A 24,586-nucleotide genomic window follows, 5' to 3' on the forward strand; every position below is an offset into this window, starting at 1 on the left:
GAACAACATAATGATAAAATACATAAATAGGAAAACTTGTTAATGAGAAACCTATTATCTCTTTGCCCCACTGATTCCAAGGAAAAAAGAGCACCCACATGATTTTAATGATCTTAGGTCTCTTTATATTTGTATTTCCCATACTAACCCCAACAAATCTGGGGGTTTCAGGTCTGAGTGAAAAGACTACCTTTATTCAAGGTCAGATGTGATCAAGGTGAAGCGGGGACAATGGAGTCTACTAAGCTAGTGCAGGTGGTGGAAGCACCTGGGCACACGGGGTAGCTTCCTTGAAGCTCAGAACACTTTCTGAAGACAACACAGGAGGTGGAGGCCTGACTCCTAAAGGAAGTTTCCTTGTGATGCCAGCAGAGGGTTTACACAATGCACTTAGATCTGGAGCAGGACTCAGGGGTCACTGAGAGCAAGTCTCTGGTCAGTGGGATGGTCCACAGAAAGCCATTCTTGTATCTTCTTTCAGCAGAGTGTCTGTTCCATGCTAAAGACCCAGACAGCTAGGCAGCAGCAGAACAGCAGCAATGACGAGGGAAAACAGGGACTTTCCAGGCCTTTCCTAGTTTTCTAGAACCACAAAGGCACCGAACTCATGGATGAGCCCATGGATGAGTGTAGGGACCTACAGCTGGACTGAAGGTAAATTTTCTTGACTCAGGGTTAGAGGTTTTGAGAGTTGTTTGATTAGAGAAATAAAAGAACATGACATTTCTTGAATGATGTCATTACCACTATACGATCACAGTAAGAAGCAATTTCACAGTAAATTTCAGTCTACATGGGTGAATGAGAATTACTCAGCTTATCCAGAATCTCCTGGAAAAATATTCACTGCTTTCTTAGTATTTGAAATAAAAATAATAGTCAAGGCACAACAGATATAAGCTCCAAATCAGATTATTAGTTTAAAGTAAGTGGTAAGTTAACTTCCATTCTATAAGGCAGTGATGACAAGACACTGTCTACTACATATGTAGATCAATGATAAATGAAATTATGTTTAATTTACAATGTGAGGTGACATTATAGAAAAGCATATGAGAGATGAATATTTCTGATCAAGGAATAAAGATGACATTAGTAATTAAAGCTGCTACAGATGAAGAACCTCCTCATATGTAAGCATTCAAGAGATCTGGCTACAAATGCAGAATTACTGGTATCAAAAAAAAAGGAGTGTGAAGTAGGCTTTAAAATATATTGTAAACATTTCTTATTGGGAAACTGTTTACACAATAAAGGAATCATTCCAAAAAAATAAATCACAAAAATTAAGAAAAAATTTACATATTCATAAAAATGAGCACAAACAATATTGATGTCATTGTTAATGTCTTTATTATATAAAGAATTCTATCAAATTTATAAGAAAATAATTAAATTTCATTAGCTAAAAGATGAAGAATGAGTGAAACTACTTGCATAAAGAAAGCAATTAGGACATCATAAGAAGAACAAATTATGCTTAGTAGAAAACAAAATATTCAGATTCCCACGTAAATGAAGGAGAATTAAATCTGCAAAGATATGTTTTTCATTGTCACAATACTGTAATTGTTAAACACAAGTTTATTAGTCAGTGAAAGGGGTGCTGATACAAAATACCAGAAATTCGTTGGTTTTTATAAAGGGTGTTTATTTGGGGTAGGAGCTTACAGATACCAGGCCATAAGTATAAGTTACTTCCCTCATCATAGTCTATTTTCACATGTTTGAGCAAGATGGCTGCTGATACCTGCCAGTGTTCAGGCTTCCATTGTTCCTCTCTTCCCAGGTCCTGATTTTCTTCTGGGCTCATGTCCTCTATTTTCTCCACAAGGTAAGCTGTAGACTGTGAGGCACTCTAGACTTTGCCTCTCTCCACAAGGTCAGCTGTAGACTGAGGCAAATGGCTCTCTTTCTCTCCATGGGGCTTCTACCAGGTCTAAGGAGCCATCTCTGTTCCTCTGTGTTCTCCTTTCTCAGGTCCTCCCTTCCCCGGGCTTACTTCTCTTTCCTCCGTGTGCTTTCTTCCTAGGGTTCTAGCTTAATAATTCAGCATCAAACTCCAACATCAGAAACCCTTCACTCTGTTCTGTGCCACGCCTTTTATCTGTGAGTCTCCACCCTCTAAGGGTGAGGACTCAATGCCCTAATGTTATGGCCCAATCAAAGCCCCAATCGTAACTCAATCAGGCTCAGGTATAGACCAGATTACAAACATAATCTAATATCTATTTTTTAAATTCATAACCATATCAAACTGCCACAACAAATAAAATAAAAATTAATGAGTATGGGGGATACAAAGACAATTCATAGATTGCTATTACAGTGTAATTTGTGAAATAATAAGGTACATGCTACACATCCAGCCAGAAGCCTGGCTGGCTCCTAAGCCTTCGTTTCTTGCTACAGTACTGAGGGGCCTGTGCCCTTGAAGGGGAACCACCTGCACACACCTCAGTAAGCATCGTGGGACACACTGTTCCCCCACCTTGGCCTTCCTCTCCTCAGGTGGCTGCTGTCAGTTTTCTAACGACAGGCAGCAGTCCCTCAACTCCTGACTGTCTACCTCAAAATTCAGTTGTTTCTGCCATGGAGAGGTGTCACCCCCACCCTCTTCCAAGCGAGGGTCAACACTCCTCAATGAGCAGCTGCTCCGCGCTATACAGTTTCTTCTTTTTCTAAAAAAAAGATTTATTTATTTATTTCTCTCTCCTTACCACCCCCCCCCCCCCCCCGCCCCAGTTGTCTGTTCTCTGTGCGTATTTGCTGTGTGTTCTTCTTTGTCCTTTCAGGGATCATTTTAGAGTTCATTACAGTTTCTTCTTGATGACTTGGAAGCCTGTACTCAGTGTCAGGGACTGGCTGACGCCAGGGATGAAGGGCGAGTTGGTCGAGCTAAACAGCCCCTGGATCTCGGGCCAGAGGTGAGAGTCCAGGCGCAGCACGAGGGTCAGCTGTACGGTGGGCACCAGGCTGGGGTCAAGGGCCAGTTGGCCCATGCTGTGGCAGCTCTTGCCCTGCTCCACACAGATGTCCAGCAGAGCCCCCCGCAGGTAACACGGTTCACTGTTGTTGGAAAACGTTTTCAAGTTGTCTTAATGGTTTTCAGACTCATTGCCATATTAATTCCTGTCTAGAAGATTTACAAATTACAGAAAAGTCTAAAATGTTTAACAGTATTATTTGTAATAATGAAATTTTAATGTTTGTCTTTTATGATCAAGGTGAGTAGTGAAAGAAAAGCTGAAGAACTTCAGAAGGTGCTTACCATCATAGACTAAGTTAAGTTCCTTAAAGTAACAAGACAGAGGAGAGATGGTCCCTTGATGATTGTTGGAATGAGAACCAAATAGTCAAGAGCAAGAACAGAAGACAGAACAAGAAATCATATTTCGAAATATTAAGGAAAAAAATTGGCCTCTTAAAATTATGTATATGACAAGAGTATAAAGATATAAAGATATATAAAGATATTCACAAATAAACAAAAGCTGAAAAATTTTACAATCTTGTTACATGTTCTAAAAGAATTCTAAAGACTGTATTGAGGAATAAGGAAAATAATCCCAAAAGAATGTATGAAAAAATGGTTAATACATAAAAAGATTAAATTTACACAATGTGCAATTTGTACTAATACATAATTAGTGCCTATTTATAGTGTCAAAATAAGTCAAATATTTGCAAACAGTATTGTTTGGGATGGGGGAGAAGCCTAAGACATGTATCTTATGAGCACTATTTTAGTTTTTAGGTCAACTGGTGGGATCATAGAGAGATTATAATATTATTAAAAACAAGAAAACAAACATTTCTTTAAAAGGTAAAATAAAATGTAAGGTGTACATGTATAGATCAATGATAAATGAAATTATGATTAATTTAATTCTGTGACATAAGGTCCTAAAGGGGGAAAAAAAATAGTTAAAAGGAGGATGGAAGAAAGAAAGAGATGGAGGAAAGGAGGACAGAACTGCTGACCTTAAATATTTTGAACACTTGCCTGCTGGATAACATAGGTCCATAGAAAAACACTTGACATTAGGGGAGTTATTAAATAAGGAATGGCCTACATAGTTAGTGAAATATAATAAAGATATACTTTAAAATTGTGTTTTGAAATATATATATATTTATTCATAAGTTAAAATGCTGGATAATATTGCAGATAAATATGATTGTAATTATTTTTGTAAGGATGCACATGATAGATACCTCAAATTTTTAAAAAATGGAAGAAAATGTTAGCAGTAATTTTCATTATGAGGTGAACTTTTTAATTCAAAATTTTAAGTTGAAAAACTTTTAGAGATTAGGCATAGGTGAATATTGCTTAGTATGGTACAGAAACCAATATTGCTTTAAAAATTAAAGCAGTTAAAAATAAAGCAAAATGGAACTTAAAACACTAGCAATATTTATTACATATTTTCATTGTTATGGTTGGGAATGAGGAACAAATTTTTACCACATGCTGAATTGCTTCCTGTACCCTCAGTGTAAAAAGGCATGCAAATTTCAAATTAGCAAAAATAAAGCAAGTGCCCTCAACTTTGGTGAATAACATGTTAAGAATTGAATATTTCATAAACAATTATTTAAATAATGCCTTTTTTTTTGAGGAGGTACCAGGGATTGAACCAGAATCTAGCACATGAGAAGCAGGTGCTCAACTACTGGGCTACTCCCACTTTCTTTTTTATTTTTTTCAACAAATCAATTTTATTGATACATATTAGTAAACATACAATTTATCCAAAATGTAGATTCAGTGGTATTTGGTATAATCATGTAGTTGTGCGTTCTTCACTTCAATCATTATTAAAGCATTTTAATTATTTCAGTAATAATAATAATAAACCAGACAAACAAAGAAACAAGAAAATTCCTCACCCCTCAATCTGTTTCCTCTGCTGTACGCAGCTGCTCTCTCTGGCTCTTCTTGCACAATTATTTAGTTGTTTATTAAGTAGTTTTTTGAGATATATTCATATACCATATAATCTATCCATAGTACATAATCAATGGCTTTTTTTTTCACTGTTAAAAAGCCCTTTATGGTAAAATTGTAAAACAATTAGAAAAATAGATTGAAAGGAATTACAATTTTTAAAAGAGAGTGCAAGGCCAGGATAGATTTATTATAATCAATTATAAAAAATAAGTGGCATAGCAACAAATCTTTATAAATATTAATAATAATTCAAATATAATAGAAATTAATTATAACATAATTTTTGCTTTTATACTACATCTCTAACTATTGGATGTAATATTCTCTAAGAATGAAAACATTATTGATTTAATTATTTTATTTCCTTTTAAGCCATAATTCTTTCTAGGTAATCAGGTTCTTATTTGGGAATTCTTCACATCTTATTGGAATGAATTAGAGCAGATAATTTGCCAACTCATAATTTTATGAGGCGAAAAAAACTCAAATCTTGAGAAATGGTATTAGCTGAAAACCCTTGATATTTTCAAAGTAGACGAAATGAAAACTGGACACAAAATAAGGAAAACTGTGAGAAAGACCTTAAACAGGCCTATTGGACATGAAATTCTGAAATTTGATAGTGAAAATTTTCAGTGAACCTTGATTAAGAGATAAAATTGTTCTAATCCAAATCTCCTTTAGGAAAAGAATTTAGGTGAATTTAGAGCATCTCCCAAATTTGGGAGAGGTCTGCAGAAGACAGTACCTTGTGACAACATATACTCATGAGTGTGAGGACCACAGAAGGGGGCCTCTTTCTCAAGGCTACTTGGAAAGTACTGAGATTTCAATTTGAAGAAAGACCACTGGCTATTGCAGCCAAACATTTTGCCTTAGCACAGGGTTTGAGGAATCCTGTCTACTTCCGTCTCCCCTCTGAATTCATTGAGATTCCAGTGCATATACAGAATTGGGGTTTCCAATTCCTGTTTTCACAATGTGTTACTCTTTCTCACTCTTCAACTCTCTTGAATTCTTCTTCTTTCTTGATTTTCTTAATTTTCTCTTATTCCTGCCATTCTCCCTTCTGTCCCTTTTTCTCATGTCTGGTCTTATCTTTACCAATCTTTTTTCTTGCTTGAGGAGGGTCATACATCCGTGATTATCTTTTAGGCCAGTTAGTTTTCTGCTGACCATCAACCACAAGCGCTTTCTGTGTGGTTAGCTTTATATTGCTTAGACTAGGTGCCTGCAGAGAACATACCCTTGCCAACTGGCTTCTGTTCATATCCAGTGGCTAAGTAGTAAAACACACACACACACACACACAAAGAAAACAAAAACAGGGTGGGGAAAGAAAAGAAGTAACTAATCCGGTTCTGGCATAGCCTAGGCAATATGTCTTCAGCAGCCAAGCACCAGCTGACAGTACCCTCTGCTGGCCCTAGCACCTCCTCCTCAGTCCCAACAGAGGTGACCCCAGGCACAAGCGGGTTGCTGACTTCCCCTTTGCCATCTTCCAGGTGGAGGTGCCAGTAGAGACAGAGTATATGAAATGATTCTGAGTCTTGGCTTTACCCTAACAGGTGACTGCCTCTCTCAGCCATTCTCAGCTCCTTCTACATTTTCCCCAGCCTCTTTGAGTCAAGCTCCAAATGTCTGAGTCTCAAATTATGTCTCCTCATAGTCAGAGGTTATGGCTTTTTTATTTCTAGCAAACCTTGTCCCGTAAATCTCAGATCAGCTTTGGATCCAAATAAGAATCAGGTCATAGGCAATACTCTCAGTGCTAAATCTAATGAGAATTTCACAGATAAAAGGGAGAATAAGTCTGTAATCACATTTTCTGTATTATAATTACTTGATGTATTGTTACGTCCCTGAAGAAATTAAGTATAAACAAAGAGCTTTTGGCATTTACTTGAGCATGTTTCAAAGGAAATAGTTCTTACAAGGTATTTTGTCCTATCTTCCATGAGCAAAGCAAACTTTGCCTAAAGTCTGTTACTCAACTATCTTGATGTAATTCAGCCTTGTGCCCCAATAATCCTCTGCCCATTCTCTGCTATCCGAAATTATGTAAACCTTTTTGCAACATTCTTTTCAGAGCTGCTTTTACCACATTGTTCTTCAAGCTGTAGACAAGGGGATTCACCAGAGGAGTGACCACACTGTACTGTATGGAAAAAACAAATTCCACTGGGGTCCCTGATGTTGGCATGTAATAACGAAGAAAAGCAGAGCCATAGAACAAGATCACTGTAGTGAGGTGGGAGGAGCAGGTGGAGAAGGCCTTGCTCCGCCCTGTTGTGGAGCTGATGCTCAGGATGGTGGAGACGATGCCGGTGTAAGAGAAGAAGATGAGGAGGAGTGTTGCAGAGGCATGAAGGAGGGCAGAGCAGATCAGGACTGCAAAGTTGGTGGAGACATCAGAGCAGGACAGAGGAAAGAGAGAGGGAAGCTCACAGCTGAAGTGAGACATAATACGAACCTCACAGAAGTCCAGATCCCCAGCCAGGAGGGTGTTGATGAGAGCATCCAGAAAAGCCAGGCCCCAGGAGGCCCACACCAGACCCTCGCACAACTGCTCACCCATCACCTGGCCGTAGAGCAGGGGGTGGCAGATGGCTGCATAACAGTCAGGCCATGGCAGCAAGCAGGCAGACTTCTGTCCCAGCAGTGGCAAACACAAAGAAGACCTGAGCCAGGCAGCCCTCTACCGAGATTGATTTGTCCTGAGAAAGGAGGTTCTTCAGCATATTGGGCTCAGTGACTGAGCAGTAACAGAGGTCCAGGAAGGAGAGGTGACTCAGGAAGAAGTACATGGGGGCATGGAGGTGAGGATCAGACTTGATCACCAGCAGCAGCATCAGGTTCCCCATCAGGGTCAGGAGGTAGATGGCCAGGAACAGCACAAAGAGTAGAGCCTCAACGTGGGGGTTGTCAGACAGCCTGAGGAAAATGAACTCTGTGACGGTGCTGTGGTTCCCCAAGGCCATTACAGAAGATGATCCTCTGTAATAAATACAGAGTCAGGGGTGAAGTATCCACCTACGTTCACGCCACTCAGTTTCTTTTTCATTGTATGTATACAAAGCTCTCCTTGGCCAGCTCATTTTCTTCATGGTTTTTTTTTTAAATTCCTTCCTTCCCTGGAATATTTCCTTAAACGAAGAGCTTGCTGCACACCTCCTGAAACCAGAATCAGCTCATTTCTGATTTTTCCCCTTGCACTCTTCTAGTACAAATGGCATACTTTCTCAGGTTAGTTCATAACTAATTAATTCCATCTCCATGAACAGGCCCCACCTTTTATCCTGCAATAGTCAACTTTGCATTTGGCACACTTCCTGGATAAACAGGTCTAAGTGTCTACTTTCCTCAGTCCCAGTTTTTATGCCCCTTGGAAAACTTTCCATGGTGCAATACTACTTAACTACCACATGCTTTATGTGTTATGTTCTTACTGTTTACATGACATATTCGTTGTTTGATACACTGGGCTGTTTTCCATTTCCTTGTCACTCTGCATTTACTTCAGCTGATCCTCTGCTGCAATCTTCTGCTATCCAATCATGACTTAAATGACTTCAAACCTCACATGCGGGGGAATTCCCTTAATAGTTACCCTTTTTCATTCCCAACTTGAAACCTGACCCATCGTTATACACCCAGACTCTATTGCTTCATTAGGCTTCTTTTCCGACATGCACTTTTTTTACAGTAAGTTTGTCCTGCCAACTGAATTCTGAATCATCCCTGAATCCTCCAATTTATACCTGATTATACAGAGTCAGACGTTCTCACCATAACAATTTTGATTCCTACTGAGCCAGCCTGTAACTCTGTGTTCTTCCTGGTTTTCCCCACTTTCCTCCTTAGAATTTAGGCAAGTTTCCATGATACAAACCCTAGCAGATCCAAATTCAAGTTACCTTTCAATTTGGTCTTGTGAGGAATTTTATGCAAAGTGGCCAAAATAAATCCAATTCTGCTTTTAGATGAATGACCAGATGTAACAATCCAATTTTCTTGTCTTGAGATGTTAAACTCTGTTTAAGTAAACAATTTTTCCATATTTTCAATAGTAAAATATCCTACTGAAGTTAATCAGTTCACTTTAACTGAAAATTTCTCAGCCTATGGAATTTGCTCTGATTTTGTCAAGATACCAGCTCCTGTTTTTCAATATATTCTCTAACAATTACTGATCACAGTAATCAGCTGGAGAAAACTCCAGTACATCTATGACCCATTTTTGATCCTGAAAATGACCCATTTTTGATCACAGTAATCAGCGGGAGAAAATTCCAGTGCCTCTAAAGTTTCTCTGAAAGGCTGTGAATTAAGAAATCTGATATTTTAGACACTCTCCCCTGCTAAAAGGCAAAGAAGCCATCAGTAAGGCAAGGGGAGACCCGATTTGTGGGATTCCATGATCTACTCATCCTCATCCTCAACATAGACCCTCAGACTGTGACCAAGTAAAGACAGAGTTTCATTTCAACCTTGCAGTGAAAAGACAAGCCCAATTTCAAATTACTTACCTTACAAGAGGAAACACAGTGGCTTCAATTCACGTTGACTGCCTATTTTGCAATTCAGAAAAGGTGAAGAGAAGGGAAGTTTGCTACATGGAGGAGAGTAGAGGAAAAGAATGCGGAGCCCAGATTGATCTTAATAAGGTGTGCATTTGGCCAAATTGCTTGGGTAGCTGTGTTTGAGAATTTCTCAAACAGGTTACATTTAGTTATCCTGCGTGTCAATGTCAGACATCATTTTGAAGAGAAGAGGAGCAAGAGATTGAATTTTCTGGGTCAGTTTAAGAATAGTCACAAAAGAATCATCTTCCATTCTATGGCTAATGACTGAAATTTACATTACTCTTAACTCACAATTCTTTAAATATGTGCCTAACTTTAAAATTCAGTCAATTGTGAGAAGCGCAGCACATTAATTTCATTATGAAATATTAACTTCTTTACATCTAGTGATCATATACCACTTATAAGGAGATATATTAGTGAGAGCAGTCTAAGGAAAAATGACTCACAATTTATCTGTTTAATGTAGTCACAAAATAATGTTAGTTAACTGTATACATGGCTGGATAGGTACAATGATGAAAATAGAATGAGACAGGTCTAGTGCTGGAAGACATAATCGGACTTGGTAACTCATAAAGGGAAAAAAAGAAACTCAGAAAAGTATTAAGACTTTGGGGGAACCCAAGGCACCTAAGATGGAGTGAGGGGCCACAGAGCTTGAGGTCTGTGGGCTTGGGGAAGTTAAAGTTCACTTACCTCAGGATTTTCCTTAGAAATTTATATGGGTCCTCCTTTCTTCTCTTCTTTTACCACTAATATTTTTGGTGACCAGATTTGATGGGATGGGATGTAATACCAGAAAAGTACAGAATCTCTAGCACATTCATTTAAGATCTAGACTAGGAGGGTAATCCTATGTCACTAAATCTCACCCTCTACTCTGGGTGTTGTTAAAAGAAACAAAATAAAACAAAATAGTTACTATAACTAAGAGATTTAAAATGGAGTTGGCGGTCACTCTGGAATTTACTCTAATGCAGGTCTCAACAAGAACTGCCAAAGACTGCAAAGCCTCAAGCACCAGTGCTCCTCAAAACCCTGAGGACTTCTGGGCCATAAAAGAAATTATGTGATAAGGAACTCAGTAACTATCCAACGTGAAGGACAATTAGAGTACTCCAAATATCTACCAACTACAAACAACTTGTCCAAACTTCTTTTCCTTTAAAATCCCCCTTGCCTGAAAATACCAAGACAGGATATGTTTTGGGCTTCTACTTGTATCTGTTCCCCCAATATTGCAATTCTAAGACCCCAATTAAATGTCTTTGTTGCCTCGTAGATTAGTTTGTTATTTCTTGGTTGACAGTGTACTGTGCTTTCTCCATTCCTTCAGAGACTAGGTACCTTCCACCTCTTAGTCTTAACTGCCCAGATCAAGGCAGATTTCACAGAGCGTATGCGTTCAACAGTACTTAAATAGCCTAGAGAGGATTCGTTTAGTAAATGCTAAGAGCAACTGAAGACAAGAGACTCACAGAAGGGAAAAATTCCATAAAACCATCAGTATCTGGAAATCAGTCTTCAGAACTAAGAAAGGGTAATGAGACAACTCAAGGTAAAATAATTTTCCACAGAATACCAAGAATTAAAGACTAGATGAGGAGAGAAATCAGACCCTAAATATCTCCAGGTAGGAAAGAGAGGAACCTTTGGAGAAACTATAGAGCACTGACATTTTTCTGGCACAAAAGTCACCTTTTGGCTCTGATTTTACTATGGTATAAGAAGTCATCTTGGTCAGGCTGTATTTCTTAGCTTTATTATAGAAAGTACCAATATTAAGTTTCCAATTTGCCAACACAACAAGGGATGACAAATAGAATATCCCAGATGAAGTTTAAAGATACTTTTGATCCAAAATCTGTTTTGGTCCTGTCATTCTTGGGTAGTCTCAAAATACTTTAAGAAAACATTCAAATTCTGAAAAGAGGCAAGTGAGAGATTTCTTTCTTAAAATCGAGACGCAGTCACAAAGGATTCTCTTCATTAATGCTGCCTTTGTGATTCAACATACTGGGCAAAGAATATCATGAAGTGATTTTCAGCTATATTCTAGCAGAAGAGAAGCTAGATTACCTGGTGGAGCAGGTGAAGCTGGCAGAGCTGAGCAATACAAGAGACTATTCCCTCAGGTCATAGCCTGATTACAAATTTTAAATTCATTAAGTAGAAGAGTTGATGTATGAGCTGTAGGGGATTTTCACAGACACAGGACTTAGAAATTTAGGTTTGAAATTCAAACTGTTTACCCTGGAGTCTGGTGGGGCTTTGAAATTAGACGCTGGGAAGTACGTGGCTCTTGGACACAGAGTGGTGGGATATCTCATTTGGAAATATTCCAGCAAGGGTAGTGACAACACAGCTTATTTTTCAAAATTCGCATGTCCTGTATCTCTAAACAGATCTGGGATGATTTTTTTTATTAAGAGTTTTAAAAGATCAGAAACAGTTATTTGTAATGTATAATTTACATCTGATGTGTCTTGAGCCCTCCTCCTATAAAGCTGTGTTGCAAAAACTGCACAATCACAGGTTCCTACTTTAGGTTAAAGAACCTCATAAGAGGCAGCATCAACTCTTAAGAAAGAATTGTTCCAGTATGAAATTTTTGTTTTAAAGTTTATTCTGAAACAGTCACCACTATTAACTTGGTTATGATAGGAAGAATTGTAAAAACCTAACTTAATTGTTTTGGAGGTGCTGGCCAGGGATTGAACTGGTACCTCATACGTAGGAAACAGGCACTCACCCACTTGAGCTACAACTGCTCCCCCATAACATATTTTATAGGACGGCACATTTATTAATGCATACAATAGACCTTGAGTCAGTGCATTCAATTACTTAAAAAGAGTCTGTGGAAAATTCATTCAAAAGTTAAAAATATTAATTTACTCTCTATAGTATTTTGAAGATACAAGTTGAATAAGACACAAATCTTGCCTTTCAGTGAAGGAACTCAAGTACATTTATATAGAGTCATCCTCCAAGAGCATATATATTCAGTGATGTTTTCAATATTCATTACTTAAAAATCATCTCTTTAATTTGGTCAATCTTTCCAAACCTAGAGACAGCTGTTTTTTTTAAAGAACAAATCAATTTTATTCAGTACATATTAATAAAGCATAAATCCATCCAAAGTATAAAGTCAGTGGTATTTGGTGTAATCACATATTTGAGCATTCAGCACTTCAGTAATTCTTAGAGCACTTTCATTATTCCAATTATAATAATAATAAACAAAACCCAACCAATCAGATAAAACTCATCACCTCTGAATCTCTCTATGCTTCTCTTGCCATACATAGCTGTTGTTCTGTTTCCTTCTCTCTAGTTTGTTTGTATTTATATTTTGTAAACTCAGACTTATATAGGAAATATCACACATATTCATATTTTACATGAGGTTTCGCTATGTTATACAGTCCCAGGTCAGTTTTTAGCTTCCTTCCAGTTTTAAACTGTCCTTAGAATTTCTCTTTTAGCCACTCATACCCATATAATAGCTATGCTAGTCACAAACCCCATGATGTGCTCTCATCATTTCCAAAGACTTAGAACCTCTTAAACCAATTTGTACAGATTAATCATCAGCTTTCCATTCACTACCCTCCTACTATTTTTCTCCTGACCTACCTTCTAATTATTAACTCCATGAGTTTATACAATATATTTAGTTCATAATAATGCAATCATGCAGTATTTGTCCTTTTGTGTCTCGCTTGCTTCCCTCAATGTAATGTCCTCCAGGTTCACTCATGTTGCCATATGCTTCATGAATTCATTTCTTCTTAACGCTACTTAATATTCTATCACGTATGTACACCCCAATTTTTTAATCTATTCATCAGTTGATGGGCACCTGCACTGTTTTCAACTTTCAGCAATCATGAATAATGCTACTATGAACATTGGTGTGCAGATGTATGTTCACGTCCCTCCTCAGTTACTCTGTGTATATACCTAGTAATGGTATTCCTGGGTCATATCACAAGTCAATTCCTTAGGAATTGCTAAACAGTCCTCCACAGTGGCTGTACCGTTCAACATTCCCACCAACAGTGAATAAGCATTTCTATCTTTCCACATCCTCTGCAAAACTTACAGTTTTCTGACTTTTTAATAGTAGGCCAGTCTAATAGGTATGAAATAATATCTCATTGTAGTTTTGATTTGCATTTGCCTAATCACCAGTGATGTTGATCATTTTTTCATGTGTTTCTTCACCATTTGTATTTCCTCTTTGGACATTGGTCTTTTCAAGTCTTGCCTAATTTTTAAGCAGGTAGTTTGTCTTTTTATTGTTGAGTTTTATGATCTCTTTTTATATCATGGATATTAAAAAGTTATTGGATATATGACTGCAAATATTTTCTCCCATTGAGTCAGCAGCCTCATCACCCTGTTGGCAAAATCCATTGAGGTGAAAAGGGTTTAATTTTGCGGAGGTCCACCATTTGTCTATTTTTTTCTTTTGTTGCTCATGCTTTGGGTGTAAGGTTTATGAAACTACTGCCTACTGCAAGATTTGAAGATATTTTCCTGCATTTGCTTATAGGATTTTTATAGTTGTTTCTTTTATACTTAGGTCCTTGATCCATTTTGAGTTAACTTATAAAAGGTGTGAGATAGGGGTCTTCTTTCTTTTGTATATAGCTATCCAATTCTCCCAGCACTATTTGTGGAATAGACTGTCCTGGCCCAGTGGGAAGGGCTTGACTGCTTTGTCAAAAATCACTTGACTGTAGATGTAAGGGTCTATTTCTGAATTCTTGATTTGGGCCATTGGTTAATATGTCTGTCTTTATGCCGGTATCATGTTGTTTTTACAACTGTAGCTAAGTAATGCTTTAAAGTCTGGAAGTGAGTGATCTCGAAATCATTCTTTTTAAAAACCATTTTCACTTTTCAGGGCCTCTTACCCTTCTAAATAAATTTAATAATTGGTTTTTCAATTTCTACAGAAAAGTTCGTTGGGACTTTTATTGATATTGCTTTGAATCTGTAAATCATTTTGGGCAGAATTGACATCTAAACAATATTCAGACTTCTGATCGATGAACATGGAATGTCCTTCCATTTAAGTCTTCTTCAATTTCTCTAGCAATGTTTTGTAGTTTCCTGAAAACAGGTCCTTTATGTCCTTGGTTACATTAAATCCTAAACATTTGATTGCATTAGTTGCTATTAAAAATTGATTTTTTTCCTGATTTCCTCCTCAGATTACACATCAGTAGTGTATAGGAACTCTACTGATTTTTGCACATTAATCTTGTATCCCAATTCGTTGGACTCATCTATTAGTTGTAGTAGCTTTGTTGTCGATTTTTCAGGACATTCTACATATAGGATCATATCCTCAGTGAATAGTGAAAGTTTTATTTCTTCCTTTCCTATTTGGGTGCCTTCTATTTCTTTATCTATCCTAATTGCTCTAGCTAGAAATTCTAGCACAATATTAAATAACAATGGTGACAGTGGGTATCCTTGTTTTGTTCCTGATCTCATTGGGAAAGCTTTAAGTCTTTCACCATTGAATGCAATGCTCACTGTAGGTTTTTCTTATATGGACTTTACCATATTAAAAAAGCTTTCTTCTATGCTTATTTTTGGAGTGTTTTTTTTTTATCAAGGAAGTGTGCTATATTTTGTCAAATGCCTTTTCTGCATTAATCAAGAGGATCATGTGATTTTTCTTCTTCAATTTAGCAATGTGCTTTATTACACTAATTGATTTTTTTGTGTTGAACCACACTTGCACACCTGGGCTAAAAGCCACTTGATCATAGTGTATAATGTATTTTATGTGCTTTTTTATTCTATTTGCAAGTTTTTTGTTTGGGATTTTTACTCAATATTCATTAGAGATATTGGTCCGTGATTTCTTTATTTTTGTAGTATCTTTATCTGTTCTGGGTGTTACAGCTATGTTGGTTTCATAGAATGAGTTTTGTAGCTTTCTTTCCTGTTCAATTTTTTGTTAGCGCTTCAGTAAGATTGGTGTGAGATCGTCTTTAAATGATGGTAAAATTCACCTGTGAGGCCATCTGGTCCTGGTTTTTCACCTTTGGGAAGTTTTTGATGACTGTGTCAATCTCTTCACTTGTGCTAGTTTTGTTGAGGTTTTCTAGTTCTAGGTTCATTGTAGTTGGTTCATGTATTTCTAGGTATTTGTCCATCTTCTCTACATTGTCTAGCTTTTTGGCATATATTTGTTCATAGTATCTTTTTATGATTTCTCTTGTTTCTATAGAGTCAGTGATAAAGTCCTCTCTCTCATATCTGATTTTATTTATTTGGATATCACTTTTTTTCTGTCCATCTAGCTAAGGATTTGTTGTTTTTGTTGATCTTCTCAAAAAACCAACTTTTGGCTTTGTTGATTCTGTTGTTTTTTGTTGTTGTTGTTCTCAATTTCATTAATTTCTGCTCATATCTCTTCTCTTTCTTTCCTTTGGCTTAGTTTGTGATTTTTTTGCTCTCCTTTTTCTTTTTTCTCCAGGTGTGCAGTTAGATCTCCAATTTTAGCTCTTTCTTCTTTTTTAATGTAAGTCTTGAGGGCTATAAATTTCCTTCTCAGCATTGCAGGCGTCCATAGGTCTTTATTTATTTTTAAAATTATTTTTTATTTTAAAGAGACTTTAGATTATATAAATGTTACACAAAAAATATAAGGGATTCCCATCTGCCCACTCCCTCTACCACCCACACTTTCCCAGATCAACAACATCCCATATCATTGTAGTACATTTGTTACAATTGATGAACACATACTGAAGCATTGCTACTAATTAGGGATTACAGTTTACATTAAAGCTTTCACTCTGTGCAGCACAAATTTGTAGGTTATGACAAAATATACAATGGTCTGTGTCCATGACTGCAATGCCATGCAGGACAATTCCAATGGCCCCAAAATGTCCCCATATTATACCTTTTCTTTCCTCTCACATTCCTAAGAATCTATGGTAGCTACTGCCTTAATATCAATGATAAGAGTTCTTTCATTGCTAGAATAATAAATCTATACTAGAATAATAATAACAAGTCTACTCTAGACCATTGTTGATTTCTCAGTCTTGACGATTTTGGGATGGTGTTGCCCACTCTTTTTTTAACTGAGAGGGGTTTAGATCCCATGGGGCAGATGGATAGAAGTGCCTTGCTTATAGTGGCCGACGCTCTCTGTTCCTTGGGATGGGTGCTGTTCATCATCTTCTCCTTGTTAGTTGTCCTGTGTGAGTCCAAGGAACTGGAGAGTAAGTGTTGCAACTCTGCTAAAATTCAAGGCTCAACTGGCACATTGCTTGAACCATGCCTCTAAGGCATATGGATATATGCAAGAGTTAATGGGTCCTTGTCTCAGCAGGTGGAGATTCACACAATAACTGAAAGAATATTGAATTCCTATCCTGAGGAATTCTGCTACATTTCCTAATAGGACAACAAGAATCCCCCAAGTGCAAGAGCAGTGCCTAGTGAAGGAAGACAGATCATTACACCAGGTCCTTGATATCGATGATTGTGCTTATGGACATTTTCTTGTCAAATTGAAACTTAGCCTAGTATTATATACTGCCTAAGAGTTACCTCCTGAAAGCCTCTTTTTGCTCAAATGTGGGGTCTCTTTAAGATAAACTCAGCATGTAAACATATTACCTTCCCCCCAGTGTGGGACATGACTCCTGGGATTGAGCCTCCCTGACACTGAAGAATTATTACCAAGTGACAGCTACTAATGCATCTGGAAAAATACTTTTACCAAAAGGGGGTAATGGTAAGTACAAATGAGTTGTTATGGCTAAAAGGTTTGAAAATGTGTCAGGAGGTCATTCTAGAAGTTATGCTTATGGAAGTCTCAGCAGGATCTCCTTGATTGCCTCAGGAAACCATGCCTCAAATAATGGAACTCCTGAGAGCTCTAGAGACATCCAGAAACTATATGGAGAGCAGATAAGTTCAGGAATTTGGCACCTTGTCAGTGGACCTTACTTTGAAATTTATGCTCCCTTGTGTAATAGAGTTTGACTCATTTATAGACCTCTACACCTGGCTCTTCAGGCCCTTTTACTTGAACCTATAATCAGGACTATGATAGATAAATATTTTTCCTAGAGACTAAATCAGTCCCGTAGGTTTTGATATGTCATGCTCTCATTTTCATTCATTTCAAGATATTTGCTGGATTCTCTTGCAGTTTCTTCTTTGACTCTCTGATTATTTAAGAGTGTGTTGTTTAATCTCCATATATTTATGACCTTTCCTTTTTTCTGCCCATTATTTATTTCTAGCTTCATTCCTTTATGATCAGAGAAAGTGTTTTGTATAATTTCAAACATTTTAAATTTATTGAGATTTTTCTTGTAACCCTACATATTTCTATCTTGGAAAAGGATACTAGAGCATTTGAAAAGATAGTGTGTTCTGGGAAGTGGCTATGGCTCAATCGATTGAGCTCCCATTTACCATATTTGAGGCCCTGGGTTCATGTCCCAAGGCCTTCTTGAGAAGGCAAGCTGGCCTGTGCCCGCAGAGAACTGATGGCCTGTGCCCATGGAAAGCTGGCCCATGAAGATGATGTAACAAAGGGAGATGAGCAGACACAGAAGAACGTGCAGCGAATGGACACAGAGAGCAGAGAGCAGAGAGCAAGCAAGCTGCAAAGGGGGGGGGGGTGGTGGGAAGCGGGGAATAAATAAATAAATTACGTAAATCTTAAAAAAGAAAAGATAGTGTGTTCTGCTGTTTCGGTGTGCAATGCTCTGTAGATGTTGTTAGCTCTAGTTCATTTATCACATTATTAAAGTTCTCTCTTTCTTTATTCCCTGTCCAGATGTTTACACAATACTGAGAGTGGCATATTGAATTCTCCAACTAATATTGCAGAGACATGTATTTCTCCCTTCAATCTTGCCAAAGTGTACCTCTTATATCTTGGGCTACTTGGGTTAGGTGCATAAATATTTAATATAGTTATTTCTTCTTGGTGAAAAGCCCTTTTTATTAATATATAGTGACTTTCTACATTCCTTATAGTAGTTTTGCATTTGAAATCTATTTTATCTAATAATAGTATCACTATTTTGACTCTTTTATGGAAACAATTTGTACCTTTTAACCTGGTTCTGTCCTTACAGCTGAAGTGGACCTCTTGTAGACAACATATAAATGGCTAATTTAAAAAAAAAAAAAATATATATATATATATATTTATTATTTTTTTAAAGATACTTACATTGCATAATTGTCACATAAAAAATATAGAGGTTACCCATATGCTCCACTCCTTACCCTACCCACATTTTTCCACATTAGTAATATCCTTCATTACTGTGGTACATCCATTATTATTGGTGAATACATTTTGCAGCATTGCCTCTGAGTGTGTAGTATACTCACTTACACACAATTTTGTACGTTATGACAAGATAGATAATGATTTGTATCTGTCATTGGAATGTCATTTAAGACAATTCCCAGGTCCTGAAAATGCCCCCATAATACATCTGTTTCCCTCCTCCCCTCAGAACATCCAGTGGCCATTGCCTCCACTCCAGTGATAAAAGTTCTTCCATTGCTAGAATCACAATAAGTTTATAGTAGAATAAATGTAAGTCTACTATAGTCTATTTTTCATTTTCCAACCCTGAGGATTCTTGGATGGGGATGCCTGCTCCACCTCTAATTGCAAAGGGGCTTAGATCCCATGGGGCAGATGGATGGGCCTGTCTTACTTGCAGTTGCAGACTCTCTCTGTTCCTTGAGATGGTCATTGTCCATAATCATCTTCTTTTTAGTTAATTATGAGTGAGTTCAAGGAACTGAAGAGAAGATATTGGAACTTTGTTGAGATTCAGGGCCTAGCTGGCAAATGAAGGGCTTATCTTTTTTATCCATTCTATCTGTCTATTTCTTTTGATTGGAGAATTGAAACCATTAACAGTCAATATTATTACTGTAAAGGTATTATTTTCTTCATACATTTTGGCCTTCTGCTCTCTGTTGTCATATCATTCTATTCTCTGTCTTCTTACCCATTAGTTTACCCTTCCTAATAATACTCATTTCTAAACTCATCTCTAAATTTCTCACCTTTTTTTTTCCTTTCAGGATGCAGTACTCCTTTTAGTATCTCTTGTAATTCTGGTCTTTTGGTAATATATGCAAATAGTTTTTGTTTGTCTGTGAAGATTTTGAACTCAACCTCATTTTTGAAGGAAAGTTTTGCCAGATACAGAATTCTTGGCTGGCAGTTTTTCTCTTTCTGTACCTTAAGTACATCATACCACTTTCTTCTCACCTCCATGGTTTCTGATGAGAGGTCAGCACTTAATCTTATTGAGGTTCCCTTTTATGCAATGTTTTGTTTTTCTCTTTCTGCTTTCAGAATCCTCTCTTTACTCTGATATTTGTCATTCTGAATAGTAAGTGCCTCAGCATAGCCCTATTAAGATTTCTTCCATTTGTTAGGATTTCTTTCCTGAACATTGGTATTTCTCTCTATTATATGGGTTGGTAAGTTTCCAGTCATTATTTCTGCAAATATTCCTTCTGCCCCTTTTCCTACTTCTTTTCTTTCTGGGAAACCAATAATGTTGTGGGGTTCACATTGTCATTCAATTACCTCAAACTCTGTTCTGTTTTTTCCTTTCTCTTCTCTTTCTGTTCTCCTGTCTTTTCCAGTTACATGCATTATTTTCAAAATCACGACTTTTATCTTTGAGCAATTCAAATCTGCTCTTATGTGCCTCTAATGTATTTTTTAAATTTTTTTATTAAATTGTCTTTTTTTAAAGATACATATATCACAAAAATTGTTACATTAAAAAATATAAGAGGTTCCCACATTTCTCACCCCCAACTCCCCCCATTCCTCCCACATCAACACCCTCTTTAATCACTGTGACTGGCCATGAGCCAGCTGGGCCCCAAGCCTTAGCAGAGTTGCAATTCCTATTCTCTGGTTTGTTGGACTTAAACATGTCAGCTAACAGGGAGGTGAAGTTGGGGAGTTGGGGTGGAAGGGGAGAGAAATAAATAAAAATAAATAAATGAATAAATAATAAAAAATTTTTTAAAGATAAATATACAATTACCAGATGACCCAGAAATTCCTCTACTAGGTATGTATGCAAAGGAATTGAAAACAGATGTTTAAACAAAAACTTGTAAATGAATGTTCATAACATACTATTGTGAATGTTCATAGTATGTTATGAACATTCATTATACAGAAAAGGATGAAACAATCCAAATGCCTTAAAATTCAAAAATGGAGAAATCTGTAAATATCTTGAGACAAATGTAAAGGAGAATAAAACATAGCAAATCCTATGGAATGCAGTGAAGACAATGATGAGAGAGAATTTATTGTCCTAAATCCTTAGATTGAAAAAGAAGAAAGAGCTAAAGTCAAAGACCTAACTGCCTGCCTAAGGAACAAGAATAACAATAGCAAAGTAATCCCAAAGCAAGGAGAAAGAAAGAACAAAAATTTGAGCAGAAATAAATGAAACTGAGAACAAAAAACAAAAGAATCAACAAAACCAAAAGTTTGTTCTACAAGAAGATCACCAAAATGGACAAAGCCTTAGCTAGACTGATAAAGAAAAAAAGAGAATGTGCTAATAAGCTAAATTAGAAATAAGATTACAAATGATCCCACAAACATAAGAAAGATCATAAGAAGTTACTATGGAAACTCTATGCCAACAAATTAGACAACTTATATGAAATGGACAACTTCCGAGAGAACACTGACTTCAGAAAAAATAGAAGACCACAACAAACGAATCACGAGATTGAATCAGTTGTCAAAAACCTCCTAAATAGCATCGCTTTTCCACTGCCATGCCCATCCATTGCACAACTACGTTCTTCCACATTATTGAAGATTTTGTCCATATGGGCATTGGCTCGCAACCCCTTACTCCTTTTCTGTCTCCTGTAAATGAATCTTCCAGATTTTAGCTCTGAGGATCTGTTCAATTTGCTTAATTCGTATGAGTGAAGTCATGTAATGTTTGTCCTTCAGTGCCTGGCTTACTTCAGTCAACATAAGGTCCTCAAGATTCATCCATGTTGTCTTCTGTGTTAATACTGCATTACCTCTTATAGTTGAGTACTATTCCATTGTTGCATATACCACAATTTGCTCTTCCATTTATCTGTTGATGGACATTTGGGTTGTTATTGCATCCCGCAGTGCTGGCCTGTAAGCGGGATAGGGAGGGGGGTTCGGTTGGTCTATCCATGGAACTGGGGGAGAACTGGGGGAGAAGTAGGTGATCTCTGGGGATTTAAAGATCTGTGGTTAAAACTACAATGTCAGGAATGATCTTTTGGCAGATATGGCTGGGGAGGATTACTGGTATAGGATGTTTGATGGGAGGGGGGAATACAGGAAAGTGTTCACCTGAGGCAGGCTTCTATGGAATATGTAAATATTCATATTGTCATAGTGAAACATATCAGTGGGTGGAGAACCACATAATAAAGAAGAAAATATTGGACTCCCATCCTGGGGAGTCAAGTTATGTTCTCAAATAGAGGAACAAGAGTCTCTCAAAAACATAGGCAGTGCCTAATAAAAGAAAGACTAATATGTCAAGCCTTCAATATTATTGCAAGTAATTATGATTCTTATTCTTCAAAAAGGGAGAAAAATTTAGCATCTGCATGTAAAATGTAATAGGGGTGAGAGGAAAAGAGGGAGTTTGTTGGGTATATGGGAATCCCCCACATTCTCTACATGACTTTTTAGTATCCTAAAGATTTATGAAAGATAAAATGAAAAAAGAAAGACACTGGGGAAACATATGAGGGGAAAATGTCACTCTAAATAAAAGAAAACAGATCTTACAGTGCTGAACAACATAATACCTAAAAAACTTATTATTTACATTTCTAAAATATTTCTGAATTTTTTGTTTTAAAAACTATTATTATTATTTCATTTTCTTATTTTATTTGGATATTTTCTTTGCTTCATCTTTAGAGAGGTTTGGGATCACAGAGGGTCACAGCTATGGCAGGGAAGGATCATTGGTATGGGGTGTTGGTGATGAGGGCAATACATGGAAGGGGATACATCTGGTGCATGACTCCAAGGCATATGAATGTGCTCAAGTGCTCGTGAGGCATTGTCTCAGTGGGTAGAGATGCACACAATAACTGAAAGTAGATCAAATTCCCATCCTTGGGTTCTTCTAAATTCTCTAATGGAACAGCATGACTCCCCAAAATACAGGGATGGTGCCTAGAGAAGGATGGTCCATTGTGCCTGGTCCTTGATATTGATGATTGTACTTATTAACATTTCTTTTGCAATTGTAACCTAGTGTTACAGGTTGCCTAAGAGTTACCTCCTGAGGGCCTCCTGGTTGCTCAGATGTGGCCTCATTGTAAGCCAAATTCTGCAGATAAATGCACTATCTTTCCCCATGGTATGGGACATGACACCTGGAGATGAGCCAACGTGGCACCAAGGGATTATCTCCAAGTGCAAAATAACAATGCAACTGGAAAATAACCTTCACCATAAAGGGGAAAAGGTAAATACCCATGAGTTTATGTGACTAAGAGATTTCAAAGTGAGTCAGGAGGTCATTGCAGAGGTTACATTTATGCTTATTTCAGCAGGATCTCATTGACTGCCACAGTAACTAGTGCCTCAAATAGCAGGGCTCCTGAGAGCTGTAGAGACATCCAGAACTATAGACAGGACAGGCAGCTCAGAAGTTTGGTACCCTGCCAGTGGTAATTGCCTTGGAATTTATGCTTCCCAGCGTGACAGAGTTGCACTCATTTGTGCATTCCCTACACATAGCTCTTCTGCCCCTTCTATTTGAACCTATTATTGGTACTATATGTGATAGAAGTATGCCCAAGAGACTTAAATCTTTGGGCTGTGCATGTACCAATTGGGCCCTGAATCCCAACAGTGTTGGAACACTTACTCTCCAGTACATTGGACTCACCCAGGACAACAAACAAGGAGATCATGATGAACAGCACCTGTTCCAAAGAATACAGAGTGTCTGCAACTGCAAGCAAGATAATCTCATCCATCTGTCCCATGAGACCTAATCACCCTCTCAATTAGAAACTGAGTGGTCATCACCATCCCAGAATCCTCAGGATTGGGGCGTGAACAATGGACTGAAGTAGACTTACTATTTTTCTACTATAGACTTATTTTTATTCTAACAATGCCAAAACTGGTATCACTGATATAAAGGCAGTGGCCACCAAAGCTCTGAGGGGCCTTGAGTGAAAAGTAGGTGTAATACAGGGCCATTTCTGGGACCCTGGAATTCTCCTCCATGATGATTCAATGGCAGATACAGGCCTTTATATATGTTGTCATAACTTACAAAATTGCACTGGGAAGAGTGTAAAATAAAACATAAACTATAAGCCATGGTTAGTGGCAATGTTTCAATGCATGTTCACTAATTTTAGCAAATATACCACACAGATGAAGGATGTTGCTGATGTGGGAGAGTGTGGGAGGGGGAGGGAGTGGGACATATGGAAAGCCCCTAATTATTACATGTAACTTTTATGTAATCTAAAATTTCTTTAAAATAAAATAATAAAAATAAATTTAAAACTTCCCATGAAAGAAAATCCTAGGACCAGATGTCTTCACAGGTGAATTCTACCAATGATTTCAAGAAGAATTAATACCATTACTGGTCAAACTCTTCCAAAAAATTGAAGAGGGAACATTACCTAACTTGTTCTATGAAGCCAACGTCACCTTAACACTGAAGCCAGGTAAAAAAAGAAAACTGCTGACCATTATCTAATGAATATAGATGCAAAATCCTCCAACAAAAGATGTGTAAGTAGAATCCACCATTATATTAAAAAAATGATACCCTGATCAATTGTGTTTTATCCCAGTTATGCAAGGGTAGTTCAACACAAGAAAAGACACTACTGAAATATATCACATTAACAAACTGAAGGAGAAAAATGATGCGCTAATATCTATTGATGCAGAAAAGGCATTGGACAAAATCCAGCA

General features: G+C 37.3%; 1 protein-coding gene across 1 annotated transcript; it reads right to left on the reverse strand.

The window, feature by feature from the left end:
- Window positions 1-7,004: 7,004 nt before the first annotated feature.
- On the reverse strand, window positions 7,005-7,938 carry LOC131280684 (olfactory receptor 8S1-like). The gene is made up of 2 exons (XM_071218726.1): window positions 7,660-7,938; window positions 7,005-7,607 (listed from the first exon to the last, which is right to left on the reverse strand). The coding sequence occupies exons 1-2, from the start codon at window positions 7,936-7,938 to the stop codon at window positions 7,005-7,007; spliced, it is 882 nt and encodes a 293-aa protein (XP_071074827.1).
- Window positions 7,939-24,586: the final 16,648 nt, after the last annotated feature.

The sequence above is a fragment of the Dasypus novemcinctus genome, chromosome 12 (assembly GCF_030445035.2).
Source record: "Dasypus novemcinctus isolate mDasNov1 chromosome 12, mDasNov1.1.hap2, whole genome shotgun sequence".
Classification (NCBI taxonomy): Eukaryota; Metazoa; Chordata; class Mammalia; order Cingulata; family Dasypodidae; genus Dasypus; species Dasypus novemcinctus.

Coding starts and splice junctions, on each gene's coding strand:
- LOC131280684 (XM_071218726.1), bottom strand. CDS start 7,938: ATGGCCTTGGGGAACCACAGCACCGTCACAGAGTTCATTTTCCTCAGG. Junction 7,608..7,659: donor CTCAGGACAAATCAATCTCG/GTAGAGGGCTGC, acceptor CTGCTGGGACAG/AAGTCTGCCTGCTTGCTGCC.